Source organism: Schistocerca gregaria, chromosome 2, assembly GCF_023897955.1.
Source record: "Schistocerca gregaria isolate iqSchGreg1 chromosome 2, iqSchGreg1.2, whole genome shotgun sequence".
Classification (NCBI taxonomy): domain Eukaryota; kingdom Metazoa; phylum Arthropoda; class Insecta; order Orthoptera; family Acrididae; genus Schistocerca; species Schistocerca gregaria.
Window position 1 is genome coordinate 764,605,248 of NC_064921.1, and position 25,178 is coordinate 764,630,425.

General features: G+C 43.0%; 1 protein-coding gene across 1 annotated transcript in view; it reads left to right on the top strand.

The window, feature by feature from the left end:
* The first annotated feature begins 1,358 nt into the window (after nt 1-1,358).
* The window catches only part of LOC126334987 (probable chitinase 10), a 377,522-nt gene continuing 353,702 nt past the window's right edge, over nt 1,359-25,178 (top strand). The window contains exon 1 of the mRNA XM_049997795.1: nt 1,359-1,560. Within this exon, the coding sequence (XP_049853752.1) occupies nt 1,558-1,560 (3 nt within the window). The 5' untranslated portion in view covers nt 1,359-1,557. The remainder of the gene's footprint in view (nt 1,561-25,178) is intronic.

Genomic DNA, 25,178 nt, shown 5'->3' on the forward strand with positions numbered 1-25,178 from the left:
GGCAGTTCTTCGTGCAGTTGACGATAATCCTAATGTCAGCGTCAGAGAAGTTGCTGCTGTACAAGGCATAGTTGACATGTCGCTGTATGGAGAGTGCTACGGGAGAACCAGTTGTTTCCGTACCATATACAGCGTGTGCAAGCACTATCAGCAGCTGATTGACCTCCACAGGTACAGTTCTGCCAATGGTTCATCCAACAATGTGTCAATCCTCATTTCAGTGCAAATGTCCTCTTTAAGGATGAGGCTTCATTCCGATGTGATCAAATTGTAAATTTTCATAATGAACATGTTGGGCTGACGAGAATCCGCACGCAATTGTGCAATCACGTCATCAACACAGATTTTCTGTGAACGTTTGGGCAGGCATTGTTGGTGATGTCTTGATTGGGCCCCATGTTCTTCCACCTACGCTCAATGGAGCACGTTATCATGATTTCATACGGGATACTCTACCTGTGCTGCTAGAACATGTGCCTTTACAAGTAAGACACAACACGTGGTTCATGCACGATGGAGCTCCTGCACATTTCAGTCGAAATGTTCGTGCGCTTCTCAACAACAGATTCGGTGACCGATGGATTGCTAGAGGCGGACCAATTCCACGGCCTCCACGCTCTCCTGACCTCAACCCTCTTAACCTTCATTTCTGGGGGAATTTGAAAGCTCTTGTCTACGCAACCCCGGTACCAAATGTAGAGACTCTTCGTGCTCGTATTGTGGACGGCTGTGATACAATACGCCATTCTCCACGGCTGCATCAGCGCATCAGGGATTCCATGCGACGGAGGTTGGATGCATGTATCCTCGCTAACGGAGGACATTTTGAACATTTCCTGTAACAAAGTGTTTGAAGTCACGCTGGTACGTTCTGTTGCTGTGTGTTTCCATTCCATGATGAATGTGATTTGAAGAGGCGTAATAAAATGAGCTCTAACATGGAAAGTAAGCGTTTCCGGACACATTTCCACATAACATGTTTTCTTTCTTTGTGTGTGTGGAATGTTTCCTGAAAGTTTGGCCGTACATTTTTGTAACACCCTGTATAGTTTGGTTGTCTCAATAGTGCGTTACTGGCCTCGTGAACGCAGGCGGCTGCTCGTAGCGGCCGCAGTGCGAGAGAAGGTAGGCTGCGTTATCGCGTGCGGAAATTCAGCTCACCCTGAGGTGTCGCACGCATTCTTCTCGTAAGGCAGGAATCGGCGTCGTTTACCTTACCACTTCCTTTTCGCCCGCGCTGCCTCGCCGCACCAGACAGCGCGCTCCCATTGGCCGTTCCAATTTCTCCCGCGCCGCGATTGGCGGACGCGGTCCGAGGGAAAGGCCGCAGGAGCCCGCGACGGCTGCGGCGGCGGCTGCAGTGTGCCGGCAGCGAGCAGTGAGTGTCACTAGAGAGGCTGACTACCCAGCTACCGCAGCGCAGCTCTCGACACCGCACAGTACCGCTGCTCGAGCGACACTCGCAGCCACGCGCCGACTCCCGCACCTGCTTGCCACCCTCGCGCTACGCTCTAGCCTTTACTTCGCGACTTCGCCTGGTCCACAGCGGCAGCAAACATGGTGAGTTCTCACTGTACACGCCATACGATCTGCAAGCAACTTCCAGAAAAACCCACTTTGCAGCGTCGTTGCTTTGCCACCTGACCCCATTAAGCACACCGTTTAGCCGAAAACTCTCACAATAAAAAATTATCGTGTGTTTGCGATCTGTTTGGTACTCGGTGTTTGTGCTGCCGTCTTTGGTGTAACTAAAATTTCTCACGTTCATTTAAGCCTTACGCACTTAGATTTGGACTCCCAAAAACATCTTGAGTCGGGCGAAGTCTTACTGCACTAGAAATTAGCATTCTATAGTTATTTTATATAACCTACCCAGAATACGTATGCTTATTTTTTTAAAGATTTCAAACATTTTCTGATTCGAATACTTACGTGAACATCTCCATTTTCAGAAACAATATCTGTACCAGCGTCTATAGTCCACTTTCGGCAATTTGTCTACTTTTCTATTATTTGTGCTGGTCAGTTTACACTCCAACTGCAAACACATCCACAAATTAAAATGTCTAGTAAACATCGTGGATATCCGCGAAAAGGGTTCGCCACACTATCATTGCTCTCCGTTGGAGTAAAGTGACCAGATCCTCTAAAAGAACAAGAGAAATTTTCTCAGGAGTAGAAACGTAAAATCTGAGATACCAATGAAACATTCGACGCATAGTAACAAGACACACTATTCTACACCTTTAGCAATTAACAAACGTTGAATAACATATTAAATAAAAGAACCAAAGAAACGATTACAGTGTAACTTCAACTCCTTCATAACGCGTTCGAGAATTAAGAAAAGAAAAGTTAACGGCGGAAATATACATCGTAAATCAGATTTTTTCAACGAACGACAGCATAAACACAAGAACTTTTCCTACAAAAGCATGTTCTACAAATATTACACAGTTCATTGTTGCGGATTTGGAAAACCCACATACGTGTACAGCAGTTGTTGAGTACGTAAATTTATACCTTAATCCCATCGATCAGTGCTACGACCGAAAGTCCACTCCATGAGTGAAGGTTCTCGACGTTTGAGCCGTTGTCCAAGGAGAATGAAGCCTCTAAAGTTTTCTTCCAAATTCAGTGACATCTCGTCACAGGTCTCCTACACACACGTGGTGTTGAAGGAACCAAGAAGATGTATTGCGCACCTTGTGACAAAACAAAACAACAGATCTAGAGTGTTCTTTGACGAGACGCCGGCGATTCGAGTACATCACTTATTAATTTCTTTCCAGTGTGGCCATCTGAACTTAAGGAGACACTCCTGTTTCATGTATACGTAGATTTCATACAAACCAGTTCGTAGATGATAAGTTGACACTTCTGTAGAGTAACTTTCAAAGTCATTGTATAACACTATATTCTTTGAGGCAGCCCAGAAATTATAACAGATGATACAACTTTTGAATTTCGGTGACATGTAAGCAACGACTGGCAACAACTTACGTCTCTATCCTTAGCGTTAGTGAAAATAGATCGTTGCAGCATTAATGGAAACCGATTGTTGTTGTAGTAGGGCAAGCTCTAACTGCTGAAACTAGAGTTCAGATGGCATAGTATACACCTTGAAAAACTGTGTTACTCTGTGTGAGTTACAATCCACAAAGCGAAAAAGATTACAAAGGAAATATCTTTATCGGCCTTTAGCATGACAGGTAGGTTTTAAAACTTCAGTTGCAACATCAATGTAGGTAGTTTTTCGTTGAAAACGAGCAAATTTGGGAGCACCTTTGTATAATGGTTCAAAGCTTTTGTGGACACTTCACTGTTAAAAATAGTACGTCTGTCTACTGAATTAAAATTTCAGTTACAAAGTCGTAATATCTGCCATTTCTTCCCATATTACGAACACGTATTGGAACTGTCTCGAAGCTAACTGTTACCATTGCCGTACATAACACTGCCGTAACATAGCTGAAAGAAAAGGTTCAGTGAGTTGTGCCTGTCATCTGCAGCACTTATTTACTCCAGTAGCATGACTTGAATTCCGTTGGCAACAACAACTTAGTCTTCGTTGCCGGTTTCAAACGCGAGACGACGTTCACAAGAAGGAGAGTGTGTTTTTCTATTCTTGCGATGCCTGCGAGATGACTCACGACCAAGGTCAGCGTGGACTCGCTTTCAAATTATTAGCAACTGTTTCTGTGCTACGGTAGTGGTACGGAAAGTTGTTTATTTATCTCTTGGAGACAAAAAGTGACATAAAATATAAGTTAACACTCAATCATTTTCTGTGTCTCGTCGATAATAAAGGCTGCCGGAATACCTCTTTACTGTGACGTGATAAGACCTTTCACTTTGTATATCGATAACAAATACATTTCATTGAAAAAAATGTTTGATTTGACATTCTTAGATCCATGTGCTTTAGACATTGTCCGTCAGTATACATATATAGATCGCCAGACTGCTAGAGTTGACACACCAATCTGGTTTTATCGCCCCTCAGCGCTCAAATACAAAATTTAATGCAACATATTATGAGAAATAGATCGTGAGACTCTGACTGCGAAATTGTACTTCACAGGTGCTTATGACAGCGTATCAAGTTTTTCCTTTCAGTTTATTCCTTCTAAATTTTCATCTACTCTCGATAAGCAAGTTTACTCTGTGTGGCGAAGGCTACTTGCGTTACCAAGAGTTTTTTTTATTTTCTACACTCATTTCCCCCTATCCAGTTACATTCGCGAATGGTGTGTGGGGAAGCTCTCTGTCGGTGGGACTCCAAACACGACAGAGTTTGTAAAAAGTTTCCCGTCTTGATCGGTTCCCGAGATGTATTTGAGAGGCAGCGATATATTGTCTGACTTGGTGGATAGTCGCTCTCTGATTTTTAATATACAGTGTCTGTGATCCGCAACGCTTCTCATGTTGCGTCTGCCAAGTTTGATGATCATCTCCGACACTTCCTCGCCCTCCCTTAAAGAATGCGTTGGTCTTTGGATCATCTCTATCTTATGTATTAATCTATCTCCAATACAGACCTTATCTGACAAGATTCACACAGTGACGAATACTAATCAAGACTGTCGAACAAATGTTTCGTAAGAGGCTTCTTTCGAGGACAAACTACATTACCTTCGGATTCTTCCACTGAATTATATGACGGCATTTGCCGCTCGAGTAACTAGTTTTGTTTGGTCGTACACTTTAGGCAGCACTGCATGTGTACACCTAGATTTTTACGATTTTATTGTTTCCAATTATTTCGCACAATAGAACTGTACTTCGTCCTTGCGAATATTTGTGGAATATGTCTCACATTTGTTTTATAGTCAGTTGCCAGTCCTTACCCTAACAGATCCGTTGTACGTCATCCTGTATTTCGGTTCAGTTTACTTGCATTGCAACTTCACAACATTCAACATCTGCGTAAGTTCTCACAAATATTCCTGCCTTACTCATCAGATCGTTCGTATGCATGGTGCGCTATAGCGATTCTGTAACGCTCCCTTGGTGTATTCCCAAAATTACTTTTGCGTCTGACAGTTTCAGGTGGTTAAGAACGATGTGTTAAGTCTTAACTGATAGAATGTTCTTAATCCAGCCATGAAACTAAAGAATATTGTGTTATGTAGTAACTGTTAGGATATTCTGTATCCAGCCACAATACTTGTTTTTTTGTGTCAGTTCAAATTTTATTTTGTAGCTCTTGAGTATAGTTTATTGTAACGTTAACAACTTGGCTCTGCTTAGATTTGTTGTCCGTTTCTACCCACCTCAGTTTCTTAGAACTTATTTGAGCTACAGATGGCTCCACGTACAATTCTTCTACCAACTGAAATTAGATAACGAGGGATTTAATCCTCCAACGTGGATAGTTCCTACTGTTATCGATATCGCTGTTATGGAAATCAATTAGAGCTTACTTTTTAAAAATTGTAGTTATAAGGTTAATGTTAGCGACATATTTGGAATAATTGATGGGAGACAGCGAAAGCAGAGATTACAGACTGAGTTACACAAATATACTCGCCAAGAAGTGGGATTACACGTATACAGACCAGGAAAACCGGGCTCATCATTTCGCTGCATTTATCATAGATTTTTATTGTTAAAAGGGAACTACTGTACTAATTTGACTGGACAGTTTCGCTTTATTCCTTGCTCACCAGATTCAAAGAATCACTTTTCAATGAAGAATCAGTAAATCTATAGCGACTACTTCTTTTCGCAGAGGAATATAAACGGTGACTCTTCTCTTTCAAGTTTGTAAGCGAAAGTAAACGAAAGCTTCATAAATGCTGTACAAGTAGCGTCCGCCATGAGTAATTGTACATGGTATACTTCTGGTGGTATACCCCTGGCGGAATTTTTGTCTATTCAGGCAGTGTTGACAATCACGAAATAAAATTATTTACTGGAAACTAAGAGTCCGGATACAAGATGTTGCCCATCAGAGCGACAACCATTAAAGTAATGCAGAAAGCTCCAACAGCGGAACGATATTTTCTCCTTAAGTTTACATTTTTTCTTTTTTCATCAGGGCAGGCTTGCTTCGCTGTCGACTTAGGGGCTCGGAACAGGAAGCGGGTGTGGTAGAACAGATAAGCTATTCGGCACTTCAGATTTACGGGAGACGGTGGAAGCAGAACATAGCTAGACGGAGTCTCCCGCAGTGGCTGCAGTAGAAAGCTGCACCGAACACACACACACACACACACAGTCCACTTGAGGCGCTGGCGTTTTCACTGCAGCCGTCGTTGCTGCTGCTGAAGGAACAGCAGACGTCGCGACCGATTTTACGCTCTTCTTCCAAACGAGCTGCGAAGGGAAATGATCCAACAACCAGCTTGATTTTCCTCTCTGTATAATGGGCTCGCGGACGTGCTTTTGTGGTTGAACAGGCATTCGGAACATGGTGAAAGAGTAGTAAAAATACTCAAAATTAGATATGTATAGGATAAAAAGTGGTGCTTATCCTAAATTTTACATGGGCAGATCTTTTGATAGCGTTTCAGAGAAGATTATAACGTAGGAAGATACAAAATGTGTTTACGTTCTCATTTTAAAATATGCAGACACCTGGATATCTCGTATTACATTCCTCAAGGTTGCCTTTTGGACACTCTAACAAGGCTTGAAATATTTTCTAATTCGAACTAGACGCAGCAGCTATTAAATGAACAAAGCGATCTCCGAATGAAGAGTTTTTCGAAGCATTTCCTGATACGTTGTGTTATCTCATATCCCGGTTGTTAGCCTTTTTCCTTTCTTTTTTGTGCGGTCTCACGCATTTCTAATAGTAGATAGACAGTTGCTTCATTCTGGCCGTTTAGTGTACACTTGCGACCGCCACCATTTAGTTTGGTACTCAGGTACCAAATGTTTATGCGAGCGTCATCTATGCCCTACCTACATCGGAAGCTACGTAATTTTATGTTATTTTTCATTTTGAGATGGCTTCCTTTCCCAATCAGTTTTATATTATGTTTGCGATTTAAAAGCTACCAGCTTTATACTGTTTAATCTGTAATCGTCAATTCCAAAAACCAGAGCGCAGACATGCTCTCCATGTCAGTGGCTCTTTTGGTCCGTTTGGTTGAAGAGTTACTATATAACGGACGCCTAGTATTTTACGAATCCGTCATTTTCTTTCTTTTTGTGTAGAACTTCTGACGATGGCTAATTAAGAAGTGGGAACCGGTCATGGCACTATTTTGTGATAATCCAGGCTGGGAAATGCAATTAAAGGATATAATAACGCGAAACCAGCTCTGCCTAAGCGGTGATAATAGCTCAAAACGCGGTAAATAGTCTTACGAGTCTCATTTCTTCATTAAATGTTATAGAACGTGAAACGATTAGTATGTTCGGTGGTTCACGACGCTACAAGCCAAATCACGAACATCTGCTGAGCTTCAAACAGAGTAATCTCTCCAGCACGTTCAACGCTTCAGGACGTTTCACTCTTCCGTTAAAATCCTTAAGTAAATGGCTAATGCTTGATAAAGGTGGACCTTGAGACGCTGCCGTCCTCTTAAGTGACTTGTCAACCTGCACAAAAGTGATACATGAAATGGGTGTAACAATGATATTGAGGTGGTGCATTTGTGAAGCAACTTTCTGAGAAGTGATTCATTGTAGGTACGTATGAAGACCTGACATTTGCTTAACTTTCATTATTCTGTTTACAGAATATAAAACTAACCGTGAACAAGTCTGCTAACTTTTCTAATACAATCATCGCCTGGAAAGGATATAGCGAACGTTAGGAATTAAGGTGCAGATAAACTGCCAAGCATCGCGTGTTATTTTATTTTATTTTGTTTTATTGCTAGTTTCACTTTGCATACGACAGTATATTCAAATATTCATTGCCCTGACGGCAACACATTAAACGTAAGAGTGGTACAACTGCAGTGAATATCTTAAGATGCTCTCGTCTGAAGTGGGAAACTAGTAACAAGAAGCAAATATTACGCGAGATGTAGCTGTATGTCCGCACATTAATTCCACAAACATTACATCCTCAGCCGGCCGCTGTAGCCGAGCGGCTCTAGGCGCTTCAGTCTGGAACCGCGCTGCTACTACGGTCGCAGGTTCGAATCCTGCCTCGGGCATGGATGTGTGTGGTGTCTTTAGGTTAGTTAGGTTTACGTAGTTCTAAGTATAGGGGACTGATGACCTCAGATGTTTAGTTCCATCGTGCTTAGAGCCATTTGAACCACTACACCTCCTGATACGTTTTTATTATCCGTCTGACTGCATTAATTTTTTGAATGACTGGTTTTGCTTCAGCACGAACGATCCTCAAATCCAATAACATCGGTCACGTCACAGATAAAGTGGTAAAATGTTTTATCCTGTCTCACAACAAATAAATCTTGCCGAAAGTTAGATGGGTTACTCATGTAACTGATAAAATTAGATCTGAGTGTGATTCATGCTGAACAAAACCGGTCATTTAAAAAAAAAAGAAATCAACGACGGACAGTAAAAAAGTTGTTTTACAACCAATAATTGCCGATTATGTCCAAGGACATTGTGTCAATTTTTGTAGAATCAAGCCTACAGTCTACTTTTAGTTCTACAATAGTCTTTTGACAATAAATTAATACAGAATCTGACTAAGAGATGTTGGAGTTGCATAACTTTCCGCCAGCCCCACTGGTTTGTGTATGCAACTCAGCCGGCGAACGGCGCCCGGAACGCGCACATATGTGGGTCGATGGAGACAAGCAACATATCGGCCGATCAGGAGAGCTGTCTCTCAAACTGTCAGATGCTAATGGCAGCCCTTGCTTTAGTCTTCTGGTTTCAACTGGCACGCGATAAGGGCCCGCGATACGAGACAGACAATAAGGTCTCCCCGATACACTTGATTGTGCAAGAATCACTGAGTCCATTCGTCACACTCGCTATACATCTTCTTTCGAAGGGCTGTTACAAGTGTGATATTTACAGCATAAGTCTTGCGAAACTCACCGTCAAAGTTATCGCTGACGCAGTTTCGAACTTATTTCTTTATCACCTCAAAGTCTAAAACAATTAAATTTTTCGCCGCATCTCTATACATCACTGATTCTGACACGGGACGCTCCAGCACAGTTTTGATATCTGCGGACTATTTATTACTAACACTGCTTCCTTGCAAAGTTACATACTGAACAGGCACAGATCCGGCAACAATTAAAATTCATAAGTAGCATTTAATGACAAAGTGTTAAGCGTCGTAAGGTACGATTATTTGCCTCACATTCCAATTGAAAAGAAAACTTGCGTTAGAGTGGAGCCTTAAGTGCAAGAGACGCGTGCGCGTGTTGAACGACGGTTGGCAACGCAGTCTAAAAGCGGAAAACCTTGAAAAAGAGAGTCGATTGGCGTGTCGTCCTTGGACGTACCTTGCCTCAGCTGCCTGTTTTGTCCCCTGGTCTACTACCTTCCGAATTACCAGACCAAAAGTCTGGTAAGTATTAGTTTTCGCAGTTACTACCGCCAATAAACGTATTTTTATTGAATTCCATCTCGAGCATGTCGTAAGTCCTTTCCTACTTTCATCCATTCGTGTTTCGATGTTTGGACGAACACGGTAGAGGACGGAATTTTGTTACTGTACAGAGAAACAGATTCCGCTTTTGAAATCACATCAACAAGCTAAATACGAGGACAGAACACCATTTTACGATTGCATAGTCACTTTGAAGCATTTAGTGCTCATTGCTAAATCATTATCTCAAAAAATGGATCAAATGGCTCTCAGCACTATGGGACTTAACTTCTGAGGTCATCAGTCCCCTAGAACTTAGACCTACTTAAAAATAACTAATCTAAGGACATCACATACAACAATGTCCGAGGCAGGAGTCGAACCTGCGATCGTAGCGGTCGCGCGGTTTCAGATTGTAGCGCCTAGAACCGCTCGGCCACTCCGGCTGCCTAAATCATTATCTCTTATTCCGTAATGTTTGCATCTACTTAATGATAATGTTTATTTATTCTGCCAAAAACGGAAGGTTAAGGAGATAATTTATAGCGGTACGACAAAGCGTTACACGGCATTAGGGTTAGTAATAGGCGTGACTACATACAGGAAGCAAATCCTTCTGATAATGTTGTGAAACGACAGGAAGATTTGTAGTCTATGCCCTCTCCATGATTTGTTGTAATCCTAAGCACTGATGAGACGAAGGGACGAAATATTTAGCGGTAGCTGATAGAATTTACTTCTCAACCTCTAGAAGAAAGTTGATTATCAAAATATCTCACTACGCTTCCTAACTGCCTATCGAGTCACAAGAATCTAATGGATAAATGCTGTTTCTGGTGGTGTTTTCTGTAAAACTTCGCCGATAATATATTACTATTAGGTGTGGAAGCAAAGGAAATGCTTCTGAGAAAGTTTAGCAAAGTGAAAAACTTTTAATTTTCAGTTATTCTTACTAGCGTTCCACATCCTGTTGCATTTTCATGCATGGCATGAATAATAAAAACGTTTTATTTTTATGCAGTCAGGAACAGGTTGCGCATGCCGATGCACCTGCAACGCTTGCTGATGTGTGTCACGCGATTAGCTCTCGCGCCGCGTTTCGAAGTCGTCAGGTGCCTACAGATAAGATCACGCTGTGGAAACTGTTACGTACACGACTAAAGATGCTGCAAGTGCGAGGTAACAGTAATGGCCCACCGTTAAATGCTCCGCAATCATCAGCATGCCTGAAATGTATTAAATATTAAGGAGATGTACATCCCATACGACTATCGAACTCATCATAATAATCTGTCAATAAAATTAAGTGATCAGGTATTAACATTTATTCTTCAGTATTGGCAGCCTGTTATCATTTCAAGTGCAAATCGGAGGGTACGAGGTGTAATCGAAAGACGTTCCACAGTGAAACCGATACTGGAGTCCAAAGAGGGATGTATGCCGGGTAACGTCCTGACGTGATTGTCAACATTTAATTCCATATGGTCAATTAACTCGAATGCAGAGACGGCTCCCGCAGGAAAGGACTTATCTGTTTCTCCCACAAGTCTTCCCGACATGAGGCAGCGATGCACCTCAAATGGTATCCGTATCAACAGGTTGCCGACAGACGTAAAAGACGTTTTCAAAACAGAAAAATACAAGCCCACGTTCATACCTGTGTAGAATAGTTCCCAGTTTGCTATTTTCCTTCAAATACCTTCTGACCCGTTAAATGCAGGAGGAGGAGGAGGTTAGTGTTTAACGTCCCGTCGACAACGTGGTCATCAGAGACGAAGCACAAGCTCGGATTAGGGAGGGATGGGGAAGGAAGGCGGCCATGTTCTTTCGAAGGAACCATCCTGGCAATTGCCTTAAGTGATTTAGGGAAATCATGAAAACGTAAATCAAGATGGCTGGACGCGGATTTGAACTGTCATCCTCACGAATGCGAGTCCAGTGTGCCAACCACTGCGCTGCCCCGCTCAGTTATCGTTAAATATATCAGTGATTAGTTTCTGTGTACACCACTTGTCGCAAGTTATCCATAAAGTAGTGACCAATGTTATTTCGTTATCTTCCCAATCAGGAAGACGTGCAGATCAACTTTTAATTTCATATTTGTTGTTCTGTTGCTCAAAAACAGCAATTTTTTGTGAGACAAATTCGACGATAAACAAGTACTTAGTACGTCTGAATAGAAATGGCAGAGTATAAGTGAATTTAAAATTGCCTCCCTGTGACGGATTGGTTGACGCACGATGTCTCTTCCACTCTCGATGGAAATACGCGTCACCGTGAGAATGATACTTGGTTATGTATGGATTTTAATGAAATGTAGTGGTATCATTGCCTAGGTGGCACACGACTAATGTGACGTATACCGAAGTTTGTTCTCAGAACTTACGTTATAGAATTGTTGTTAGAGTAATCCCTAAACATGTGCAAAAATGATTGAGATTATATGAGATAATATTAATACTCTTCAAGAAAATATGGAGCACGCCGTACTTCATAATGGACGCACTTACAATACATAAGAATATTTCGTAGTTCGGATGTCAAATTAAACACCTCTCAGCCGTCTACTTTCCAAACTTATTTTATTTGGCTTCCAGTTTTGGCGATTTACTACAGCATCTTCAGGCCTTTGACCGACGTGCAGGAAGACCATTTGGTCGGCAGATGATGGTTGAAGGTACCTCTATAGAAAGCAGAAGTCTACTAATACCAGTATTTCTGGCCCCTGTTTTGATCAGAACCGAAGTGGGATCTTGCCACACGTCAGTCAGGGGCCTGAAGATGGAGTAGTAAATCGCCGAAACTGGTAGCCAAATAAAATAAGTTTGGAAACTAGACTGCTGAATGGTGTTTAATTTGACATCCGCCGAGTCCCGCATCCTTCTCTGAAAAGATGGACATACAGTGATTTCATAGTTCTCTTCATTTATTGACATAATCATCGATATGGAAATCAGTTTCATGTGCCACCTGTGCATAAGTAAGGAAACTGACGTTCTCCAAATTCCTAGCCAACGCGACAGTAGAAAATTATTGAACCATTACGGGCTGTCAAGCAATTAATTTCTCCAAAATGTGTAATGTCTTGGTGTCGAATAATTCGTACAGAACCCTTACTATGCTTTTCCACTCCAACTGGATCACAGATGCATATAGTTGGACAATGTGTTCGATAGTTTTTCTCAGTGACATCGAAATACTCTTTAAGTAGTCATATGAAGCGCACAAGACCACTACTCTACTGGTTCACAGTTAAATAAAAACGAAACGCATGGATAAAAGTAGCTAAACTATTTATTATTTAAAAAGCAATCGCCAACTGAGGAACTGACGACTAGTTATCACTAGAGGCGAACCCGATAGTGTAGGAAGTTGCGCGGGATATTGTCAGTACAGAAGCAGCAACCGCAGAATGTATAGGCCAAGAGAGCTCTATGACTCATCATTGGATGTCATCTGAATGACAAATCCATAAAGAACATTTCAACCAGTCCAAACTCGCCTAGGTCGACTGTTGACGATGTGATTGTGAAGTGGAAAAGCGATGGAAAAAACGCAGCTAAATCAAACCCAAGCATACCTCATATACTGTTGGACAGGCAGCGTCGAGCGTTGAGCAGGAAGGTTGTAAAACAAATTCCACGAAACTAGCAGAAGAAATCCTTTATGAGTTCCAAAGTGCTACCAACAGTCCAGCTGGCACAATGACTACCTGTAGAGAGTTAGAAAGAAATCATCTCTTAATAAAACAGTCAAGATCGCAAACAATCTTTTATTTAAAAATGATGACAGTTTTCGGTCGTTTACTCCTCGCGTGACTTCACGCAACTGCTGTGTTCACCGTCGACTTCAGCCGTATGGTGCTTTCGATCTGAAGATGGAAAGCATAAAGGCTGAAACCGTTATCATTTTAAATAAATGATTATTTGCGATTTTGACAGTTTCATTAAGCTATAATTTGTAATAGATCGCTGTTTTATCTTGAACCACCGTTATCTAAAGATAGAAAGAAAGGTGTGGACAATAGTTGATTGGAAACGAGCGACCTGAAATAGTGAATCAAACTATACCGTGCAGCAATCCCATCCAAGGGTTTGGATTTGACGAATGTCTTTAAAACTTTTACTCGACACTATGCGTAGTGCCAACAGAGTAGCACGGAGGAAGAGGTGTTAGGGTATGGGAATGAAATTCGTGATTAGGGTGCGATCCCTTTGTAGCAGTTAAGAAAACGGTGAATGCGGGAGAATATGAACATGTTTTGCAGCATTGCTTACACTAGAGGAACCGTTCGGAGACGGCAATATGTTATTATCAGAGTGATAATGCAGTCTGTGGTGAGGCAGCACATGTAAGGTAATGGTATGTGAACAACAACATACTTCAAATATTCTGGCCTTCACAAAGTCCCGAAATGAACCGAATGGAACACCTTGGGGATGAGTTACAGCGTTTACTTCGCTTCGGAACCCAACATGATACCTTCTTTGGGGGTTGCGATTCCTCCACAGACACGCAGACACCTCATTGGAAGTATCCCCAGCGGAATTCAAGACGTCATATAGGCGAAGGTGGACGTACCCCATATCAGTGCCTACTAATAGGTGCCAGGATACGTTTGATCAGATAGTGTAAACACCATAGCTCCCCGCAGTCACACCTGAAGATGACGAGTGGCTGCTTAGTAGAAACATTATAATTTCGCATTTTGTCTGTTATAAATGGTTTTGTGGACGCCCATGACTGCGAAAAATTGGTTTATACGTAACTATCCTGCTACAAGTCACGATTTCTTTTATTCATATTTCACACGACGCGTTTCGGGAATTGATTCACATTTTTAAGTGCGTTTTTCCCGTGTACCACGACGTTTTTACGCAATGTTTGTGGTGTGTGAGGTTCTCCTTTGTCTTATTGACTTCACTACAATATGTAAAAAACGATCGTTTTTGTGAGGTTGTACTTTGTTTTGTTGACTTTATAGCAACATATAAAAAACGCACGTTTTTTACGTATTGCAGTAAAGCAACAAAACCTAGCAGAATCTTACACATCACAAATATTACTTAAAAATGGCATAGTACACAGATAAAATGCAACTTCCTGGCAGATTAAAACTGTGCGACGGACCGAGACGCGAACTCGGGACCTTTGCCTTTCGCAGGCAAGTGCTCTACGTAAGAGACGAGATACTGACAGAAGTAAAGCTGTGAGGGCGCGGCGTGAGCCGTGCTTGGGTAGCTCAGATGGTTAGAGCACTTGCCCGCGAAAGGCAAAGGTCCCGAGTTCGAGTCTCGGTCAGGCACACAGTTATAGTCTGCCAGGAAGTTTCATACCAGCGAACACTCCGCTGCAGAGTGAAAATTTCATTCAGGTAAAATGCAGCTGAAAATGGGAATCATTTCCAGAAAAGCGTCGTGTAAAACACGGATAAAAGAAAATCGTGGCTTGTACTAGAAAAGTTATTTATGAACAGATCCATTGGAGTTTACACTTAATCATCCGACGTAACGCCCGGTCCTTTCAGCGACGCATGGCAAGGTGTTACTGTGCGTCACAGCGCTGGCTTTCTGTTTGCTGAGCGGGTCCACACGGTGTGCGCTTTGGGGAAGAGCGATCGGCCCGCCGGGTGAATGGGCGGCGGAGCCGTCGGCGGCCGCTGTCCGGCGGCGTTACGCAAGCGCGGCCAGACCTCTCCAGCTCCAGCTGTGGTCTGCCTTTCTCCAGCGGCCGCGGTGTCGCCTTGCACACTTCCTTCCTCTGGCGCGCCCATTCGCGTTTCATTTCGCTGCCACGCTCCTGTTACGTGCTAACGGCACCACGCTCCAGCTCGAGGAGGGCCGCCCTTCCTCGCCAGCTGCTTCCCGGCGCAACTGCGCCTCCAGTGGGCGTACACAAAAAGAAGGGGCATAAGGAACCAACGTATTGGCGACGGAACACGTCCTGGAACGGGAAAGAACCATAGCACCATTCGCCTTCAGGTATATCCAGCGAAGAGTGGCACGGTATGTGAAAGACGAGAGCACTACGGGAATACTCAATAAACTCCAGTGGCGGTCGTACAACAGCCAAGAACAAACAGTAAGACGGTAAGACATAGAGCACGGTGCTGGAGTGTGGTCTTCCGCACCTACTGTTCACTCTGTACACCGAAGAAGCAGTGTGGAAAATAAAAGAATGGATCAAAAGTGGTATTAAAATTGAAGGTGAAAGTGATATCAATGATAAGATTCGTTGATGGCATTGCTATCCTCAGTGAGAGTGAAGAAGATTACATGATACGTTGAGTGGAATGAACAGTCTAATAAGCACAGAATAAGGACTGAGAGTAATTCGAGAAAAGATGAAATTAATGAGACATACCGGAAATGAGAACAGCGGGAAACTTAACGTCAAAATCGGTGATCAAGAAGTAGATGAAGTTAAGGAATCCTGTTACCTGGGCATCAAAATAACCCACGAAAGAGGGAGCAAGGAGAACTTAAAAAACACACTAGCACTGGCAAAAAGAGCATTCGTGGCCAAGGGTAATCCACTAGTCTCTGACATAAGCTTTAATTTAAGGAAGAAATTTTCGAGAATGTACGTTTGGAGCACATCAGTGTACGGTACTGAAACATGAACTGCGGGGAAACTGGAACAGAAGGGAATCGGAGAATTTGAGATGTGGTGCTGCAGGAGAATGTTCAAAATTAGGCGGACTGATAGGGTAAGAAACAATGAACTTCTGCGCAGAATCACACTTTCCACAGTGATGTACAAGAAGCGTTACAAGAGTGTATTGAAGTCTCCAACGATGTCAAACTCTCTGAACTGATTGTCGAGTTTACCGGCACCTGTGTGTCACATAGTCTGTTGTCCACAGGCTGCTGAAAAAGTACTTGTAATATAAATATAATGTTAAGAAGTACTTATTTTTCTTAAAGTAGTGGAGACGGAATATTTTCCTTCGTAGGTGCCACTACAGAGACGTTATCTTTAAAGAGGGAATCACAATATTTGATTTTTACTGACGAAGGAACATTTTATTTATTACTCCAATATCGCATTGTATAGTTAAAATTTAGAAATCTTATATTTGTATGTTATTACCCGACAGAGCTACTCGTAGTCGAGACAAAAACGGTTGTCTGTCTGGCCACCCCGAAATAGGTTTTCCTTCTTTTTGTCAAAAGTGCTTAAGGCCAATGTGTGGATGGCTCCTTAGAGGGGGGCGTGGCCGAGTACCTTCTCCATCTTAGACTGTGCTTCATTGCTAATAATCTGCCTCACCGTCTCCTACCCCTGCAAGCTTTCCTACAGCAACAACTATCGCTAATCACAAGATATTTCCAATTTCTAAACTATACATCATTTAATGTGGTTACTGGGACCAGTGAATGCGCATTCTGATTCTACTGAACTTAATGTTATATCGTGATTTACTGTTAAAGAACTCATGTAATACTGGACAGTATTAATTAATGCAAAATATTCATGATTGACATGAATACATAACTTTTTGCAGCCCTTATCATTTTTGTTTCTCGTGGCATTGTCAAATTTACTGCTACATTAATATTTTTTCGGAGAAGTAACACTTAACGTTGTTTATATTCACGAATGTACAGAGCACAAATTATTTAAACTGCTCAAAAACTTAACGACCCAAGGCGTTTGTATTGCTCTAATGTCTTTTGTATATCAACGCATGCTACCACGAATGTTTTCATCTATAACTGGTGAAACTAATCAAATCATCATAACAGTGCTCTCTCCTCTATTGCTAGTACTTAAAAGAAAACTTTCAAGAATATGGCACATTTCCGAAGAGGAGTCATCCAGGCCTTTACACACACACACACACACACACACACACACACACACACACACACACACACGACAGTCAGTATGCTTACGAGCTCTGACCTTTATCGATCTACATCAATTTATGTAGTTTTTTCCTTTGTGTACCGCTGCTAACGTAGTGTGACGTCATGTGACTTATACCAGCGGCTGACCGTACTCAGTTCGGCAACTTTCCAGGCGCTCCTCTTGTATGTCACACCTATTTGGCACAGCTCGCTAACTGGGCAGGGCGCTGCGCCCTGACGGTTTCACCGGCTTGCACCAGTCCTTGCGTCCACTTTAAAATCCCAATATGACACCCAAAAGGTCCACGTAAATAAAGCGACAAAAATGTGTATCTCTGTTTGCTTAACCTCCCGAAGAAGCGCTGAATAATTCGGTGGTAGTGAGCTGTGAAGGCTCACGGAACCATAGTATGAACGATATCTCTCATTTGTCTCAGGCATTAGCAGTTCAAACAGGTTTCAGTTGCTGGTAACCGTAACGGACAGGGAGGTGCCCAGATGGCAATTATAACGGCAGTGGCGTGCCCAAGGTTGTTGGCAAGGAGACACGTATCGCGAGAGAAAAGTTGCTCTCGTTAACATTTAATTGCTCCGCACAAGTAACTCACTTGCGTGACTTTGGCGGAAGTACACAGTCGACTTTATAGTGACGATAGCAGCTTCCGGATTTCAATACTTGAACAAAAAATTGTCATCATCTATTTGCGGAATAAAGCTTACAACAAATTTGGGTTTGTAATGTAAGTGTTGGATGCTTAATGGAAAATCTTCATACATATGGGAAAGTTGATTATTGTGCGGGCATTGTGAAAATGCGTAGTACGATTGAGGTTTAAACTATTTTCGGAGATCGGTGTCTGCTATGACGTGAGGTTACTAAATGGATGGCCTGACATTACTAATTTAAGTCGAGGTAGTCAAGTCAGCTGTTTCTTTTGTTTCATTTGGAGGAAATTACCATTTGAGTTTAAGATTTCCCTTCTTAGCCAAAGTCGCGATGTCCCAATGCAGAAGACATTCTAGACCCGGAAAAAGGGCCAAATTCTCAATATAAAGAAAGGTGTTGAGTTTGGCTAGCACCAGGACATAGTGTTCGTCTGGCCAACGTTGCTGTAATATATCTGGAATGACGGCAACAGAAACCTTTGACTATAATTAGTCCACAGAGTGGACTTGCGGAATTCGAGAAAAGCAAAGCTGTTTTAAAAAGTAATTAGTTGTGTGCCAGTAGTAGTTTTCGATTTCACTCGTCTGCTCATTTTCATACTTACGTATAACGTCACAGTGGGGCATTAAGCATGCACGGAATCCAGTGGCATGTTAATTGCACTCGTTACGTATTATACACTCCTCGTAGAAAGGCCACGACAAGGCGCCTCCACAAAGACAACGTCCTGAATACACTGCAGCATACCCGCGGTGTTCCAATGCTCGTAAACTAGTATTGGATTCTTATGTTTTGTCGTTAGTGATCTTTGGTGCTGTTTGCTGTGTTGTCGCAAAAATCTCTACTGAAGCGAGACGGTAGTGCAAACTTTATCTACACGAACAGGTACACGTGTATGAATAATACTTGAGACGGAGCATTAACTCGCAGAATAGAATCTAGAACGTGTGACAATAAGTTCTACCTTTGCTTCTGAGTCGCTGTGGGATGGCGAAGTGTCCAAACAGAACAAAATCTGTAGAAATGAGGACCTCCTGCAATCAGTATCGTCATCCTAAACTATCACAAATTCTGAACAGCTTTTGCGTCGTTTTTTCTGGCTACATATTGACTATACGTCAGAAAAGTTATCTAACTGTTGGGGAACAGTTATGTAACGTTTGGAAATGTTGCCAGGAAAGGAAATGAAACTGTATTTCCAAACTAGTTTGTATATTTTTTTATCGTGAACATAAAATTCATGTTGAGTAGTTGCCATACTGAGCGATATTCAGCGAATAACCGAAGTTGTAAAAGAAGCTATCGGAGTGGAATACTGACCAGCTTTAAAATAAGCAGAACATTACAGAACGTGCTAAGTATGGTCCTAACAAACAGATTGACAGTGTGTCATTGTTTTCCTCTGTGCTATCTGTCAGTTCTCACCCATGCATTATCGTCAGTAATGGAAGATATGATTAGTGGTAAGAAAATTAGAAAAAAGAAGATCTCCGTAGAATCAACATTAATCAGTGGTCGGTTGTACCGTTGGAAATTGTACGCACTCGTTTCTGACTAATGAGCGTTCAGCGACTTGGTACTGCCTTCTACGTTTCGTTATTTGCATATTTTCTTCTCTGCATTTTTACTTCTGTTACAGTCGGGGCGAAACGGCAATTTTGTTTTTTTGTATTCCCTGTTTCTTATACAATGATAAATTTCACGCGTCTCGTGAATTCATTTTCACCAAGTGGGTGGCTGACTATCAGACAAGGGGGCGTAATAATACAAGAAATAGGGGGTTCAAATTGTGGTTCTGCATGGTTTTCCTGAATTGCTCAAGGCAAGTGCTAGGAAGATGACGTTGAGCAGGACATGGAGGATTTCCTTCCCCTTCCCCTCCCATCAGAGTTCGTCTTCTGTCTTCGACGATTTCATCGTCAACGTGACGTTAAACTGTTATTCTGCTTCGTTTTTTTCCTTTCATAATGTACGCGTCCCACAAGGCAGATAATTTTTCTAGTTTTATAAATAATCTCTCATATCCAACAGTGTTGGCACAGTAAGTAGGAGGGACTTAACAAAAACAATGGTCCAAATGGCTCTGAGCACTATGGGACTTAACATCTATGGTCATCAGTCCCCTAGAACTTAGAACTACTTAAACCTAACTAACCTAAGGACATCATACACATCCATGCCCGAGGCAGGATTCGAACCTGCGACCGTAGCAGTCTCGCGGTTCCGGACTGCGACGGACTTAACAGATGGAGCTGCCGAGGTCAGTGCGTCTAGACGTATAGGGTTTTTGGGAGTAGAACAGGACAGAAACTCGATAATATTAGTGCGAAGTACCCTCCGGCATGCAGTCGCGGAGAACAAGAATAGTTTTAGACTGGTATTTCCGGACGAGGCTACTGCAGTCAGTGAGATTACTTCGGCTGCACTGCCAACAGGCAACTTCCTTTCACCAGGTCCGTGCGCTGCGAGTGCTGACTTCATCCCTTTCTACTGTGTGTAACGAGCCGTAGTTAAATAACTCTGCGCCCGCAAGAAGTTGCCCGGCGCGGCCAGGGCAGCGCTTGCCGGGGCCAGAGCGGCCAGTCACGGGCGCTCAGCTTCGCCTCAGCTGGGCCGCGCGGCCGCCGCGCCACTTTGTGAGCCAGAGGGGCGCACCTTAGGGCTGCTCAGTCACCGGCCGCCGACTTTCTCTCCGTGTGCACAGCAGCGCGGGGCGCTTCTGTATTCGGGCCGCCTGTGGCCCGCGACCTTGGCCACACCGGCCGGCGACAGCGGCTCGACTCAACTCACTGGGTGGCGACCGGAGGGTTCGCCAACGACGTCGGAGAAAAGCCATATGAACAAAGTTTTCAGCGGTAACGACTTACACAGACAGACAATGGAGAAAAGAACAACAATCGAGTGGGAAATGCGTCGTTTTATTACGGCAGATCTAGTCATCAACTATTACATTGTCAAAAAATTTTCTTTCAAAAATTCAGTCTTGATCACACCACGCATGCTTCAAGTACATAGGTGACCGGTTTCGGTCATATCAAATGACCATCATCAGACCCAAGGAAAACTTCGAAGATGGTAGGTGGAGCATTCTTCTCAGTTGCTGTGATGTCAACTGTTGACATCACAGCATGTACATGGTCAACTGTTGACATCACAGCAGCTGAGAAGAGTGCTCCACCTACCATCTTCGAAGGTTGCCATGGGTCTGATTATGGTCATGTGATATGACCGAAACCGGTCACCTATGTTCTTGAAGCATACGTGGTGTGATCAAGACAGAATTTTTGAAAGAAAAATTTTAAAAAAATTTTGATCACTGTTCCAAAAATGTTTATTAAAATATTACATTCTCGTCTTCAGCGCATATAACAACAGGCGACATTAGTCCCAAGTGTGCCGCGCAGAGTGGTCGCGCTCTTTGAGGCGTTATGTCACAGACTGCGCGGCCCCTCCCGCCGGAGGTTCGAGTCCTCCCTCGGGCATGGGTATATGTGTCGTTCTTAGCATAAGTTAGTTTGAATGCTACGTAAGACTAAGGACGGATGACCTCAGCAGTTTATTCCCTTAGGAATTCACACACATTTGAACATTTGAGTCCCAAGTGTCACACAATAAAGGTTGACGTAGAACATTCCAGCCTATATTGTTTACTAAGTGACACTTTGCACTAACGTCACCTGGTGTTACATGCACTGAAGATGACTTTGTAGCAATTGAAATTGAGATCTGAGGTGAAGAAACGACGCATTTTGCGATCCACTCTTATTTTGTTCACCTTTGTCTGCATACAATGATCGCTACGCACAACGGGATCATATGGATTCCAAATGGTTCAAATGGCTCTGAGCACTTTGGAGCTTAACATCTGAGGTCGTCAGTCCCCTGGAAATTACAATTTCTTAAACCTAACTAACCTTAGGACATCACACACATTCATGCCCGAGTCAGGATTCGAACCTGCGACCGTAGCGGTCGCGAAGTTCCATACTGAAGCGCCTAGAACCACTCGGCCACAGCGGCCGGCCGAGCGCGGGAGTGGGGTTGCATTTGAAGGTCACTTTTGCAAGTTTTCCATGAATAACTTGTAAGCTACGACCTCTAGGAAAACCTATCCCAGTACGAAATTTAACTACATTGGATTTCCTAAAAAGTGGTCCCTTTCATTTTTTTTTCTGTAGGACTAATGATTTGCGAGTAGTGAGCAAGAGAATATGAAAATCTCGAACACGGTTTTTGAAGACCAGATATAACATTGCGGGTATGGACAAAAGGAAATCGATGGGGATAGCTGAATCACCCTGTGTACAAATCACCTGACTTGTTAAGGGGCAGTAAAAATGCTACGACTGACGCAGGATTGAAGCGCGAACCTTTGTATTTACCTTCTTACTGTTACCCAGTTAGCCCCCGAGCCAGGAAACACACTTCGGTAACACTTCTATGTGTGTAGTCATTTACCCATTGACCTGAGAACGGCTCTATACATTTTCCCAAGTTTGAAACTTTTAAAGCCTTCGCACACGGTTTTTTTTTTTTTTTTTTTTTTTTTTTTTGGTAAGAAATAGGTGTGAGCCTCTCCACGCTGGCACAAGCATGGTGACCAACTCAAAAGGTCTACTGTCACCCCTGCATTGTTAGTATTTAGAATCGAGGGGATCGCAGGAGCGAGGAACTGCGACGTTATCCGTACGTCTGGGTTGGGTTACCCATCAATAGGGGCGCATCTGGGTGATAGAAGTGGTCGAAAAAGCTCGACAGAGTCAAGCTTGAACGAAGAGCGGTTTGAAGGGCAGAGGGAAAAAAGTGCCAAGGGAAAAAAACCTCTACGACAGTGTCAGGTTGGGTAGTTAGGGCAGTAGCGGTTTCTTGCTATCTGCAACAGATCGTGCAAGGCAAGGTTATGATAGCAGTTGGGTATCATGCATCGGTATTATAGAAGCAATGCCAGACTGTCACGGAATGATCAGCCCTGCCGAGGAGGTGAGCGCTGCTGCTGCTGGGCCGACGATGTCTCCTGGGCCAGGTGCTGCTGCTGTAACATAGCCATAGGTCTGTCAGTTCGATGGTCCTCAAAGGAACTGGCAGTGTGCGATGTATTGGGAGTTTGTTTATATGTCGTGTGTGGCTTCCCTGCGATTGCCAGTTCTCATGGCAGACGCTCAGCTAGCAAGCTAGTCAGTGGCTGAAGTGCAGGGGCTCCCCTCATTGTGTCGTTTGCGTAGTTACGAAGTTACCATAGATGGTTAGTCTCTAAGGAGTGTCTTTGGGCGCTTGTGTTTCCATCTATGGTCGTGATCGTAGTTGCCCAGGTGTAGCGTGTGAGGATTGTTCGAGTGACTTGATTTCTTGTACAGTCGTGTGGCGAGTTTTTTGAATACCTCCTGGAGAGTCTCCAGTCGGTATTCTCGGTGAAGGTCCGTAAACAGATATTACGGAGAAACGCCACAGTGCCTGCACACGTGACAGCCTTACAGTGCGCGGCGTCGCTGTGGCCGCCGTTTTGCCCATAAAGCGGGCAACCAGACACGCGTACCTTCCTCTGCCCGACGTTCCCGACGACGCTGCGCCGACAGCGCCACCGCGGTCCCCGGTAGAAAGTGCTCGCAGCTATTTCGAGAAAACGGCCGGCGCTCCATATTTACCGCGGCGAAGTGTGCCACCATTGCAGCTCGGACGCCGTCGCCCGCGGCGCCCCACTCCAGCGCGAATAACAAATCCGGAAAACGACTCCGACCTCCATTCGGCGACGAGCTTTCCCTGCCTGCCGACAGTACTCACGGGAAATGGCTGCAGCGGGCACAAAGCTGAACAAAACATTCGTGTTTGTATAATGGAAAAGAGCCAACGTGCACCGTAGAGCATATGAACTTAGCGAAGATGTCTATTTTTCGTTTAGTAGCACTTAACCTGTTCTCTGCCCTCAGTGCTCCCCTTTACACGCCTGCGTCAAAGAAAATTTCCTTAAGGGGGGTAGGACGTCAAACGGGATGACTTGGAGCAGGAGAGACACCACAGGAATTTTTAATTTCCACTGTCTATAATATTAAAAACAAATTCATAAAACTTTTTCAGAATGACCAGAAAGGATTCAGGATTTACACTTATAGTGGTGGAAGTTCAAAAATACAAGAAAATAATTTTTTTTTTACATTTGTATTTCACCTTTTTTTCACTTAGCATTGGCTGCATTTGTTGCTATAGGTACACTTTTCTTCATAAGTATGGGAGATTTTTCGATTAATTTTGCACAGCATACAAACCATACTTACAGGTGCATGAAACTCTAGAATTTTCCAAATCTATTAAAGACTGTGGCAAAAATTGAGATAATTAACTATAAAATACGAGTTTTTTCTAAACATGAAGTCTAAAACGTTACAGCACATTCATTCTTCAATAAATTAAATAATTTCTAGAGTTTCGTACACCTGTAAGTATGGTTTGTATTATGTGCAAAATTCATCGAAGACTCTTTCTTAGTTATGAAGAAACGCAGTCAATAGAAGTAAAAAAATGATGAACTTTCACATGTAAAAAAAATATTTTGTTATTTGTTTGAACTTCCACTGCTATGATTGTGAATCTTGAATCCTTACTGGTCATTCTGACAAAGTTTTATGAATTTATTAGTAAAAGTATAGACAGTGGAAATTAAAATGTCCTGTGGTGTCTCTCCTGCTCCAAGGCGGCCCGTTTGACGTCCTACCCCCCTTAACGGAATAGGAAATCGAAGCGGGATTCTCGTAGGGGTACTCAGACACGCCGGCCATTGAGCGGCTGACGTGGCCACTCAGATTAGGAATTACAATTACGAACAACTTCAATCGCAAAGAGCACATAGAAAAAATTGAAGGGAAGGCTAACCAGAGATTGCGTTTTATTGGCAGGACAGTTCAAAGACGTAACAGATCTACTAAAGAGACTATCTACACTACCCTTGTCAGTACTCTTTTAGAATATTGCTGCACGGTGTGTCAGGTCCTTACTAGATAGGATTGATGGAGTACATCGAAAACGTTCAAAGAAGGGCAGCGCGTTTTGTATTATCGCAAAATATGGGGGAAAGTATCATTGAAATGATACGAGATTTGGGGTGGACATCATTGAAACAAAGGCGTTCTTCGTTGCGGCGGAATCTTCCAACGAAATTTCAATCATCAACTTTCTCCTC